This window comes from Rhea americana, unplaced genomic scaffold (assembly GCF_003343005.1).
Source record: "Rhea americana isolate MKP2758 unplaced genomic scaffold, rheAme1 scaffold_67, whole genome shotgun sequence".
Classification (NCBI taxonomy): Eukaryota; Metazoa; Chordata; class Aves; order Rheiformes; family Rheidae; genus Rhea; species Rhea americana.
This window is the reverse complement of record NW_028186834.1, coordinates 4222570-4236259: the sequence shown is the minus strand read 5'-3', so window position 1 is coordinate 4236259 and position 13690 is coordinate 4222570. Positions and strand designations below refer to the sequence as shown.

Below are 13690 nucleotides of genomic sequence, written 5' to 3'. Positions count from 1 at the left end.
CTATTTCTAGACAAGTGTTTTGTGCAACCAATATGCCAGCTCAATGGTCAAAATTATTAAGAGATTGTTGATAGAAGGCAGTCAGTGTATTTTAAAAATCAGTATCATTTCTTAAAAAAAAGAAACCTATCAAACAAGGTTGTAATTGTATTTAATGCACATTTTGCTTTTAACAGCAATTTGCAAGTTTAAACAGCATAGACCTTACAATGCTTAATTAGTGAAGAGGTTAGAGTGCTTATAAAGTTGTATCTAAAATATACTTATTCATTCTCTACTGAACAGTATTTTGAAGACAGTCTACTATTATAATTACACACTTTACAGTAGCAGCATGTTCACACCACTATAGTTAAGGCTGTGTCAGCATTCTCATCATGAACCTTTTTCAGTGTTTGAACATACCAGCCATAAAAATACATTGCAGGTTGAAAAAATATGGCATCCAAGAGCTCAGTCTTGCATCAACTTTAGTCAAAGAAGAATAAAAAAATAAAAAGTATATTATAAAGGACTCCACCCAAGTGTTTTTTGGATGATTGCTGCCTTTGCACAATCTGCTCAAAATTTCAAAAATGAAATTTAAGACATTAGTTGACAGCACAGTCTAATCAGGTCTACATGAATGCAAGTGCACAAGTGTTGTAAAGTTGGTGCCACAAATGCACAATAACCACTTCTCATATACTGCACATTTGAATATAAGTAAGTTTTGTTCTGTGTAAATATTTAGACAGGCAGGTTAAAGGAGTTCTGCCACCAAGTGAATAATAAAACCTACTCATCTCCAGTTGTATAAACTTATTGGTCACAATGAAATTAAATGTTTCCCAAGTCAGCACACTGCTACAGAGGTACCACATTAACCCCTACAATTAGCATACGCAACATCGACATCTACATGTTTTCTGCCATTCATGCCGGGATAATTCAAGAGGGCCTCGCTACGCTGCCGAACAAGCTGAAACCATTCACTTCAGTGAAGCAGGCAGATCAGGGCAAATACTGGGAGGAAAGGGACCCAGCGGCTTCCCACGTGCAATGCCAGAACGCGTGTATGGAATCTCACTCTAAGCTCAAGCCCTGATGGTTTGTTGGTTTCATTAATAAAACCCTTTATTGCCAYGTGGTTTGATTAAAAAAACCAAAAACCTCTACTCAGGGATCTACGGAAGCATGGTCTACCTCAGTTTAAAGGAAAGTGCATCTATAAGTGCTTTCTTGYTGAATTGTCATGAAACTGTAAAAAGCCTGTGAAATTCTGTGGAGTTGCAGAATCAAGTTCTTTGTACATCATACGCTTATTTGTTACTTTTAAGCTTCTCCAGCAAATGATTTGCAACTATCATTTTTGCTACATGCTTTTGGAAGCCCTCCACTGCATACTTCTCAGACTTAGAGATATGCATGTAAGACTGAAAAAGAGYTCTCTATTTCAAGCTTTGTATACAATACATACACACATTTATTAATAAAAACTTATCTAAACATCTATTTGTTCTTTGGACCAACTCCAGTCTCCCTAGGTGACTGTAACATGTCTTATAAACCTTTCATGGAAGATTTAAAAAAACCCAGTAATTCGAGACAAAAGAATACATTAAAACAACATCAACACAGAGACAGAAGGGGGAAAACGGAGACAATTCCACCCCAAATTCACTGCTGGCACAGGTTTGCAGAGTCTTCTTCAAGTCTGCTTTCTGCCTTCTTGCACAAGGTCTTTTGTCTTATGATCTTAAAAGCAAGCTGCAAAGCCAACAGAGGTAAATCCATTTACACCTGCAAATATGGGTCAAACTTTAAAATCCTTATTCTCAGAAAGGGAATTGATAAGCACACAGCCTTCTTCAGCTCTGTCTTACCAGACTTCCTGTGCACAGGCACCTGTAAAATAGGGATAACAGTATTTATCCACTGCAGAAAGTTGCCATGAGAAAYGCAATGAAGAGTGCCTGGACCATGGCCACAGCAATAAAAGCTACATCAGTACCTAAAATACAGCATCCAGACTTCTGCCAATCCCTGTGAACAGAGCACGTGTACACAACAGCTATCAAAATTTACATTGGTAAAAGGAAGGTTTATGTCAGTAAATGGTAGTCATCGGTTTAGTTTAGCAGAAAAAAAGTTTCATAATAACAACTCCCAGAGGATGGGTTTTTTTTCTGTTTAAAGAAGGGGCCAACACAAGTTGGCTTAAGGGACTGTAGAAGAATGACCTGAATTATATCCTATTACTCAACACAGCAAGCAGTTTCAGAATCTGTCCACATCTGATGATGGTCCACATAAATCAATATCCAAGCTGTGCATACTGGGTGTTCTAGGGGAAAAAAAATCACAAAGCATTTCCAGCCTCAGCGAAGTTTCCATTTCTGGGTTCTGTGATACGCGATACTGGCCACACAACACAGACAAAAGAAACGGTATGGCAATCACCCATACAATCCGTATTAAGTTTCTTTACCTACGAYGTGATCAAAAAGAGTAATACAGCATGTTAATAGGCAGAAGTCAGTTACTTACTGCATCAAGGCTCACTGTAATCCATGAATTTAATAAGGATATTACTAACTATCATCAACGAAAGATTTTCATTCCTAAATTTGAATTCCCTGTCTTTCACTGAACTATTAAGAACAAATTCTTCAAAATTTTCAAGATAAAGTGAAGCAGAAGGTTCAGCTACAGAAATGTAGTGCAAAGGTCAGTTTGGCACTGCAACATTACGGACAGACAAGAATTTATGGTAAACTCAGTTTAGCTTTGGAAAAAAACAATCCTATAATCAAACCAATATTGTCAAATGTATTGCATACTAGTGTAACTTCACAGTAATCAAAAATCAGACACGAAGGTTCCTATAGAAGCAGCAATCACAGATTGCAGTAAAGAATACTATTCAAGGGGGAAAAAATTGCATTTTGGCAATTTCAGTCAAGTGTTCCTTATGCTCTTCCAACAGTCATTTGTCAGATGTTTTCCTGTTTAGAAGGTGCACGTTGTTTCTCCTCAGTCCTCGTGAGACTTCTCTGCAATGACTTTGCATTCATACTGAAAAACAGAAGCAGACAAAAATACTTAATATTGATAATTTACAAAACTAGTAAGAAAGACCACTATGAAGAGGAATTATCTACAAAGTGAGTGATAAAATAGCTTYGTTTGCACTTTGCCCAGATTAGCTCTGTGCACTCAACATTGGCTCCAATTTCTGTCTCCCTAAGCAGCAGAAACTGCAGTACAGACTTCGGGGTTACCCTGACTTCTCCCCAAACGTGGAATTCTTATTTAGCTCTTGGTTTTGAAAGGACTGAAAGCAATTAGAAGTGTACAAACAGAGCGAAGTGACAGGCTGTGCTCTGATTAGCGGTACTGATGGTTCACTGACTAGATCAACAAGCACTGAATCTGGACTTCATCTTGCTCCACATCCACAAGTCAACTAGTTGGTATATATAAGAAGGAATGACATGCAGATTAAAACTTTTACTAGAAGGCAGTCAACTCCCCTTTCCCAACTTACCATTGCCAGTTGCCTGCCAATATTGCCCATAGTTATTCCACCAGCAAAAAATATACAYGGCAGCCAGGAACGAACATAAAGGAAATCTGGAGATGTGTATCTGGAAAAGACCATGTATTCTTGAGCTCAACCTTGTGTAATACATAAAACAGAGTACTCCAACCGCAGGGGAAAAATTCGTAAATTTAAGTACGAGGACATCTGAATTAAAAAAAGCCACATATTATAGACATTTAAATACTTAAGAGTAAATAACAAAGGAGGCTTCCTATTGATTCTAATCACATTTATTAAATTACAAAAAGCATGTTATGATGTTAGTAAGGCAGCAATTTATTGAAGTAAATAAATTCCAGCTGAAAGTCTCACTATTACAAACACATAAAATCTTYCATCAATAGTCCAATTTATTTTAAACTCAAAATTAAGCACTGGCAACTTTGAAAAATCACATCAGATTCTATCCTTTTGATTACTCTGAATTTACGTTATAGTTTCAAGAGAACGTCATTTAACCTTGAAGGAGTAAATACTTACTGATAAACTCCATTGTAGACCAGAAGCTGTGACACCAGTGTAGCCAGGAAAGCAATTCCTATTCCAAGACCAAAGCCACTTCGTGATCTATCAAATGTCCACCACAGCCCAATTGATAGGGCTGCTAATGTGAGAGACAACTGGATATTATTGGCAAAGTCCACTTTCTGTGTTGCTTGTTAAGGATAAGCTTGGAAATATMAAATATGGGTAAAAAGCAGCGATTTCTTCACTCTATCGTTATTTTGGCATAAGATAGCATGTCCTCCCATAAAAAAAATACAACACTATATAATTAATACAACTATCACGTATAAGGGGCTAGGCCTTTTAAGCATTATGAGTGTAACGGGAAACTAAAGACTTAAGATTTTATTTCATGTTTACAGAGTCTTAGCACTGTACAAGAGCACAGACTATACACCTATTGAACAGAATACAAGAGTTTTCGACAGACATACAATGCACATTTTGCTATTCAGAAAAAAGGACATTACATCCTCACCCGCTCCCTTATTACACTAAGCATGAAATCTTAAATCTAGCATTAAACTGTTCCAAACTCCAGGGATCTACTGAAATAAGATACTTGTTGAAGTTAAATAACGTACTTGACTTCCTATTATGTCTTTTTTTAATCTACATGCCAGTTTACATTCAGCAAAACATTAATAATTTTAACATTTTCTATAAAACAAAGTGTAAATAATGTTACTGTGAACTCATATAAATCAACATTGTAATCAGCTCTATCAGCTCAGAGGTAAAACTGTGAAGTCATTCCAGACATCTTTGTAGTGCTTCTCTCTTCAAAATGCWGTAGAAATACTAACTCATCCTCACAACTCCATTACAAAGCATGTTATTAAAAAGGTGGCTGTAAAGTATCGTAAGCCTGAAAGTTGATTTGTGGGATGACAACATAAAAGCACAGCTTACAGAACAGCTATGGTCCAAGTTGGTGAGCACCACAGGACCAGGCTAATGACAAGGAGAGAGCAAGGCTTGTCAGAGACAGTGAGGAGGACTCTGAACCTTGACAGCTCTAGCTCCTCTGGCCATACTGGGTGTCATTTCTTGTAGGAACAAAAATAAAAACTAACAAAGAAACCCAAAGTCCAAGCCATGCCAATGAAAATTCAGTCAGCTCTCACATCTTTCACTGAAGGAATTTTTCTTCAGCTATTTTTCTTCAGCTAGAAACAAGGAGATTCAGCAGCATACAATCAGGGATTTCTTAGTGCTCTCTCCACAAATTTTCTGCTAGCTGCTTTGGAACTGCTATTAAAGGCAATGAGACTTCTAGAGATACTGAGTATTTTTAATCAGTTCATCAGAACTCAGTTTTCACAGACAGATACTGGCTTTGCCTAACAGAGGAAGCCCTATCTGAAGACACAACCACTGAAGCTCACAAGGGTGCCAGTGAGATGTGTCAGCCCACATGGGAAACTCCCTGCAACCCGGCATGCCTCGAGGACTATTAGCTGCTTAAGAGAGAAGGAATGCTGGTTTCAAACACAGTTGTGCAAGGATGTACATAAACATGTACACTCTTTAAGAGAAAGATCATGTACTATAACATACTGACTGACTTCTAATTCTCTTACTGAATGACCACAGGAAAGGTAACTACTCTCTCAGCATCAAGGCCTCGATTTGTAGCATGGGGTAACAACACTTACTAGCCTTGTAARATGCGTTGGGTAGTCCTGAGTAATAGCTGCTCCTCACTTTCTGCATTCTTTGCAAAGCACATATGTTCCCCTGACCATCTCAAGACGGCTTCAACCTGTATCTACAGTGTCAAATGAACACTGACTTTTGAAATGTATTAAAGCACTTTTTTGTAATATATAACATGTAAATATTTCCCCACAGTTGTTTTAATTAATCAAAACAAATAAAAACTTAAAGGAAAATACCAATACTGAGATGTTTCTAATTAAAAGATTTTTCAGAACCAACTGGTGTGATACTTATTACCTTCAGTATTGCTACTATCATTTAACACTAACACATATTTTGTGCAAAAATGCTGCACATTGTATTCTTAACAACACTGCATTAAGAGCAAGTATGTAGGCTTTGTTTTATCGGAAACGTATTTGTTACTGACAATTTCTTTAGAATATAGGATACAGCACTGGCATGATTTATACCCACAAAGACTGCTACACATCGCATTACACTGGACCATTCTCTCTTAAATTTATGTGGTTCTCCCAGATGTCTGTCCATGCATGGGTACAATAACCCAATCGCAGCTGTGGAAACATGAAAGAAAAAAGCCCCAAAAGTTAAAGAACTGGCAACATTTAGCTAGAATGAAGACTAGATTTTGACAATAATTATAACTAGCAAAACAGKTATTGTAAGCATAAATATAACCATAGAAAATACACATTGTAATAGAACAGGAATTCTGAACACAATTTTGTTATTAAAATTTTTTGTTATTACAAATAAGTACTGTAAAATTGTTCAGCAGCATCTTCAATCACAGCAGCAGTGACCTGACAGAATTACCAAAACTGAGATAATTTGAACTAAGGGTGGAGGATCAAATAGTTCTGCTCAACAGAATTTACAGTCTCACAATTTAGTTCAAAAAGAGCAGTAATAGGTTGCAAGTTGGCACTTTTGAAAATCTCATGTCTTAAACATAAATGTTAAGCTAATTACAAAACAAAAACACTACAAAAAGGGCAGTGTGATTTATAATGTCAGTATTTTTTGTCTTCTGTTGCAAGCAGTTTTCATTTGGATAATGCTTTTCTTTCCTTCACTGCTACTGTAAAGACTCACACAAAAGAAGGTAAGCCAAGAGGCCACAGAAGCTGTTGAATAAGAAAAGCAAATAGGACTTTCAACCCCAGGGAAGTATTATGCACTTTGAACATTTCTTGATAAATGTATTCTATACTGTAGTTGCAGCTAAGATGACTGTTACCAACACAGCTGAGGGATAAAAGGTTGCTCGGTGTTAAACTGGTGCTGTAGGAGTAAAGCAGAGATTGAGTATTCAGCATGGGCTCCAATACCCTCAGTTTGGCATGCTGTTGGGGGATGTTATGGCAAACACTTTTTATTCTGCCRGAGAGGAACCTGATCTCCAGGATTTAGGAAAATAAAACATCAGTAAAGCAGGAGGGGAAAAAAATGTTTGAGCAATTTTCTTGCCAAAGGCACTGGGCCAAACTGATGACTAATATGACTGACAAACGAAAGGTCTTCTCAGAAAGCTACCTCGACTGACACTGATTACAAATATGTAAAAYACCTTATTCTGTTCATAACAACAAACCACACCTCAGAGAAATGCTCATGCTAGTTGCAGGGAGGCTGTGCAAGCATGTATGGTAAAACAATCCGTGAATTATCAACATTTAGCCAGAGACGTTCCTTGTATGCATGTTAGCTGAGGGGAGAAGGAAGGAAGAGGGGAAAGACTGGTAAGGGAAAAGAAATAACTCAAACTGCTCAACAGGTGTCATTCCTACTGCAGAAAGACAACTTAATATCTTTAGGTCAGGTGGAGAGTAGTGCAAATACTTCGCAGGTGACTCACTACGTTTTACAAAAAATATTCACTCATTCCATCAAAATTATCAGCCCAGCAGAACCAGAAAGACCCCAAAGGCTCTTCTGAGATGGTGACAAAGCCTAATCTTATGATTTCACAATACACAGTTGCAGACATAATGTTATCAAAYGTTCTCAAAGAGAAAGCATAAGGTGTAACCTGACTTTATTATGCAAACTTTAAGTGTTGCTGATGCAAGTTGAGATTCTGTCACTTCAACACCCAGAGAAACTATGAAAAGGAAGTAGCAAGTGGTACCATTAAAACAGTGTGTGAATATGGTTTTAACAGAATAGCAAAAGTATTATTGGTCCTTAAATCTCTTTTTAAGTAGGTTACCCTTCTCACATTATAAGTTTCACCTTCATAACAACAACTATTTTCCTAGTAATAACTACAGACGCTCTCTAAGAATCGGAACACCAAAATCATTCCTAAACAGAATTATAAAGAAAAGCTGTTAACCAAGCCCTGTCACAAATATGATAGTGTTCAAATCAAACTTTTATATAAAGATCAAACCTTTGCCAGATTGCTTGTCAAGACAACCAATTTAAGKGTAAAAAATACAGCAAATGCTGGATACAATCAATGAATAATCCCCAATCTCAGCAAGAGAACTGAAAGAGGACTAAGAGCAACTAGCAGACGAAGTAGCTACGTAACTGTGACCATAAATGCCAAATGCATTTCCACAGTATAAAACTGACCATTTCAGAGAGGTATTTAGAGGATTTCCTTTCAAATCAAGCTGCTCTAAGGTATCAGTGGTGTAATATTTCAACAAGGTATCTAAAAGAAAGTAGATGATTTGAAAAAAATAAGCTTAAATGTTACCATCACCAAGACAGTGATGTCAAACCAAACCTAGTTGAATGACTCTAACACCCACAAAAGTAGGTGTTCTCAACCATATTAAAACTGATCTCCAGGAAGATGCTGCCTTTACTATAAAGGTTCACTAAAGCAGAATCCTCCAGTATTAGCTGCTAGGAAAACTCCCTTAGTAAAATGTAAAATTGACTCATGCGGTTGGTGATCTTCAGAGCCATGCACAAAGCCTAATTCCATCAGAATTTTAACACAGAAGAGCCCTCTTGAYATTAAAAGATGAAGAAAGGGGGAAAAATATATTTCTTATCACCTACAGCAGACATCTCATGTAAAATCACACACACAATCCTCAACTCCCTACAAGGTCACAGGAGAAATGGAGCACATTCACATCATCCAACTTGAGGCATGGATTTAATTGAGGTGCTCTGTTCTGTAACATGCTTTCTACAACTGCAAACTGCATATTGGGCCTTAACTCCTTGAGATACAGTCAAGTCTCTGTTCTTTGCAGAACTACGGCTAAACCTCAGACCGGACTGAGGAACAAACAGAAAGCTGAACTACGAAATGGAGCATTGCTCAACATGGTTCACTCACACAAACACAGGGTACTGTGTACTGCACAATCCAACGCATCCAGGCTATTTTCAATAGCACACTCCCATAATCTAGCATCAAGGTCACAAGTGGCACCACTGCTTAAGAGTTGTTAAACCTGTACTCTAATCCAGAAGAAAAAGCAAAGGCTAGGCTATGATAACACCACTACATAATAACAAGCTAGCAGAACAAAAATGTTTGGACATGCRCATGCATATTTGTGTCTACATGGAGAGATGAGAAAGGGACATAATACCTAGGAAAGGGTAGTGTTGCTGGAAGAGGAATTTATGTCTTCTGTGCATTTTATATAAAGCTTTTCATAACTACCTTTCGACGCTTTCATCTCCACACCAGGCATACTTACATGATTGAACTTACCTGATGCTGTGCCACAGCAAGGTGGTACCCACCAAGCTGAGGAGAAGATGCTTGTGATCACATCAGGAGGGAAGAGAGTAACATTTCTCTGGATCTGAAGCAAGTTTAATACTAATGCAAGGAATACGCCAATAAAAAACAGCACTATTCCACGAATTACCAAATTCATGCCATGACTGGTTACTGATGAAATGTATGGACCACACTTTTTTGGTAAGGTTGGCATTGCATCATTTTCTGCCATGACTTCTTATGTTCTCAGAGACATCCAGGATTCACTTGTAATCAGTATTTTGACTCTCTTCAATTAGGAGATACCCAAACCCTGAAAAATAATAAAACAAAGCTGAAATAATGCAGATGTAAGAAACATTAAGTACATTTCTTTTAAATAAATTGAAGATCGGATTATGGATAAAAATTACGGATATTTTCTTTGGAATTTTCAGAAGATACAGTTAGCCCTAAAGAAATAAAAATTTCACCAGAACCAACCATAGTCACAGAAATGCCTTCCATGAAAAAATAGGTTTACTAGAGGTTTACTAGAAAACAGAGACGGAGGAAACAAGTGACATTGGAGAGCTTGGAATTTGAAACTATACAGAAGAAGAAATAAAACTGATATCAGAAGGAAGAAAGGCTTGTTTCACAGTAGTAATAAATGTTGATTTTATCCTCTCCTTAAGGCAACAACAAGAGATTACGTAATTCAGAAGCAAGTAAACAGCCTTTAGTTTCAAGGCAGCCACAGAGATTCAGAAATCTTTCTTCTTCAAGAGAAGCCAGAAAACATTTCTCACTGGAAAGTGAAATTTGAGAAATATTTTTCAGGGTGGAATCAGAATTTCAACAGTCTCATTGCTCATCAATTTTTGTAATCCCAGATATGAGCAAATAATTATGCAAAGCAGAGAAATAGTCTCAACGCAGAGAAATGCTTACCAAAGTAACGTACATTCTGTGAAAATTATCCCACATTATTACAAACTATGATTTTAATCAAGTATAAAAATCCGAACGCAAAGGGAAAAAGGAGCTCCAYGTACCCATGTACCTGATACCTTCCTGCATGAGTAACTTTGCAGGCACTCTATGAATGGCAGAGATCCCACCTCAACCACTTAAAAAAATAAAAATYCTGTCAATCAGAAGTCTTGTTATACATGGATTCAGTGTCACATTCATGTATAACAACAATTTTGATCGACAGCTTAGTCACCTGGAACTTTGAAGAAAAAAAGGACATTGTTTTTAAATYTGAAACTGCCAACTGGTAGGGGCTTTTGTTAACTCTTACTTATAGCCACACAGAGGAAAGGGGAGCCRCAATAGCGCATTACTTCCCCCTTTGGCTCAGACTTTAGTAGATCTAGTGGAAGCTCTCCGAAGGCGTAATGGCAGTACGAATGAATCAGTACTCCTGCAGCATATGCAAAAGAAATGCCAAAAGCAAAGTTAAATACATCCAGGCTAGCTACCGTTAACTGCCCAGAAGACATGTTGCCACTCTGCAGCCTCTTCCATCAATGGTCACTCAGAAATCCCTACAGCAGAAAAAGTCCCAAGAGGCAAAACAAAAGCAAAAACTGTTACCATACACAACTTCTCACTGGCAGTTTGGGGAGGCAGCAAAATCCTCCAGAGAATACAGGATCTTTTCTATCTGGTTGCTTCGGAGCATTATTTGCAATTATGAACACATCTGGAGGGCAATTGTGGTGTTTGGCTTCTTAGCCAGCTTCCTGACTCACCCTGAACACTGAGATGTCTGCAGTAGACCTGATGCTGGGAATGCAACAGATTTCCCTCAAGCAAGATGGAGATGCTCCAGATTTTTTTTCCCCTTTCTCAGGAGGGCGTGGTGGCAGATCTTGGATAATATATTTAGCCTCCAGCAAAGAAAGGACGGAATTACAAATAAATTACAATTTCAGCTGAGAATTGCCCTGTCCTTTGGGGTTTTGCTCACTAGTTGATGACAGAGACACTAAAAACTTACAGGGAAAGTCTTTTAAATATACAGCATCAGAGACCGTACATCATGATCGTAAATGAACTTTACAGCAATACTGGACTTAACAGGAGTTTTTAAACACTAAGTCTAGCCCTCACTGCTTCTACTGGTAGGCTGTTCTAAAACATCACTGACCTAACGCTCAGAAATCATCATTTGCATCATCCAGCACTTTCAACTTCATCAGTTTAAACAGTTCTTTTCTCTCATTAACACTGCCACAGACAGCAGTTATACTGCTTCTTAGCCTTCGTTTTCCTAGGAAAACCAGCTGCATTCTTAATTTGACTTTCCATTTAGTTTATCATCCTAACAGTTCCTGGTGCTTCCTGAAGTCTGAATGACATTTTTTTTTTGAGTATTCATAACCAGAGCTGACGTACACAACTCCAGGTTCAGTTCTCATGACCTTGTACAAAGAAATTCATATTTTTGTATCTCCATTTAAATGAGCTCTTCTGCTGCACCCCGGGATGACATTTGCTTTTTTTTCACTGTCATAAAGTGGTTGCTCACATCCTGTGATCCATTACTACATTCAAGCCTTTCTTCTTTCCTCCTAGTGAATTCCTYGCTCCTTGGTTCCAGTCCTCAACCTTGCATGTTGAGTTTTATCCCACATGTATTATTCCAGTGCCCAACGTCATTCAATTTTTCCATAGGGTATCTCAGTTACTTTGGCCTTGAGAAGGGTTCTCAACTTTGGGCGATCAGCAAACATGTCTACAATTCTACTTTGTGCACCCAAGTCATCAATTAAAATATTCAACAAGATGAGCCCAAGTCCCAAYCTTTGAGGAAATCTATTAATAAACTTCCCTGCAGCCATTATTTCCCCATTTTAGACCATCTCTTGGTATCTCCTCCAGAAGAATTACAAGGAGGAGAGGCTTGTTAATTACAACGATTTCCAACTTAATTAAGAATTCTCAACTGTCTCATGCGGCACTACGTAAGATGTTTTACTGCCATAAACACAGACAAGATCTTAAGCATCTTCTTTGCCTAGAAATGGTGGTTATCAATTAAAAGTACAAGTTTATTCTGGCATAAACCAGTTTCAGTGTATAAAAACTGCATTTACTCAACTTTTCATTTGTTTAATGTTAGTCAGCAAATATATATGACACTTAATTATGAAAATCAAAATATAACAGGACTTTTCTATTCTAGGAAATCGCTTACTGCAGCTGCAAGTCATTCGAGTCACTGCAGATACCAGCTACAGATCTTTACTACTAGGTAAACAGCCTTTCCAGAACAAGGATGCTTAGTGTGTATACATGAGTGAATGTGTTTGTAATAAGTAATGCCAGATCTTAAATTAGTAGTATGATGCAGTGGTTTCTGTCCTGGTCTCCTGTCACAGACATATGGCTACTGTTTGCTTTATTAGAGTTTCCTGATTTTCTCTGCTGATTGGCTCAGAAACCATTTGGTATGTTAAGAACAGAAATTGAGGAACACAACAAGGCAACAGCTGAGCAAAACTAATATAAAGATTCTTAGGACAGCCTTAGGATGCCTTAGGTAACTGCTTGCGCATCAAAGGTATTTAGTGTTGCCTCCTGTAACGAAGMTGGAAGTTAAGATTTCTAAAGAAGGTATCAGCTCCTTGTTCTGGACTGGGAGGCGAGAGTGCCTGCAAATCGGTAACAGACCGTCTCCCCTTTTACCCCTTATGTTTTATTTTGGGTTTCTATTTGGACGGGAACAGTCCGTGCTTTGAACCATCGTTACTSCTGAGCCCTCATCTCTTGAGAATGAATATTCAAAGCCGCAAGGACATAGAAAAAGCCACAGGTGCGGCACTTTCACAGAGTCTCCACTTCGCTTTCCCTCCCGCGTGACACACTGCTCGTGTAACCGCACCACGGCCAGGCAATGCCCGCAGCGCCGGCGGCGAGGCCTGGCGCGCCGAGGCGCGGGGCTGCCACGCCGGCCCGCCGCCGCTTCACCGCCTCCTCCGCGCCTCGACCCCTCCCGCAGACGCTCCCTGCGTTCACCGGGACCTCTCTGCTGTGTGCGGTCCACCGCATTTAGCTTCTCGCGTGGTGCACACGCGTTAGGAAGAAGTGGAAGCGGAGTGTGTGTGTGGGGGGGGGAAGGTTTATTCGAGCAGACCCCGGCGGGAGGCCCCGCCAGGCCCCGCCGCGGCTCCCCGCCCCGGCCCCGGCCCCGCGCCGCTCGCCGCGGCCCGCTC

The 13690-nt window shown here is 38.9% G+C and overlaps 1 protein-coding gene across 3 annotated transcripts; it reads right to left on the bottom strand.

Annotated features, from left to right (window-relative positions):
* Positions 1-134: 134 nt before the first annotated feature.
* INSIG2 (insulin induced gene 2) lies at positions 135-13572 on the bottom strand. 3 transcript variants are annotated; one of them, XM_085320923.1, is made up of 6 exons: positions 13500-13572; positions 9471-9795; positions 6209-6333; positions 4067-4233; positions 3530-3629; positions 135-3057 (listed from the first exon to the last, which is right to left on the bottom strand). In XM_085320923.1, exons 2-6 carry the CDS (start codon positions 9712-9714, stop codon positions 3016-3018), a joined length of 678 nt encoding a protein of 225 aa, XP_085177049.1. In that variant the 5' UTR covers positions 9715-9795; positions 13500-13572; the 3' UTR covers positions 135-3015. The 3 variants fall into 3 exon arrangements, with proteins under 3 accessions (XP_085177049.1, XP_085177048.1, XP_085177050.1); XM_085320922.1 differs by having other exon boundaries at positions 13494-13562; XM_085320924.1 differs by lacking the exon at positions 13500-13572 and having other exon boundaries at positions 9631-9718.
* Positions 13573-13690: the final 118 nt, after the last annotated feature.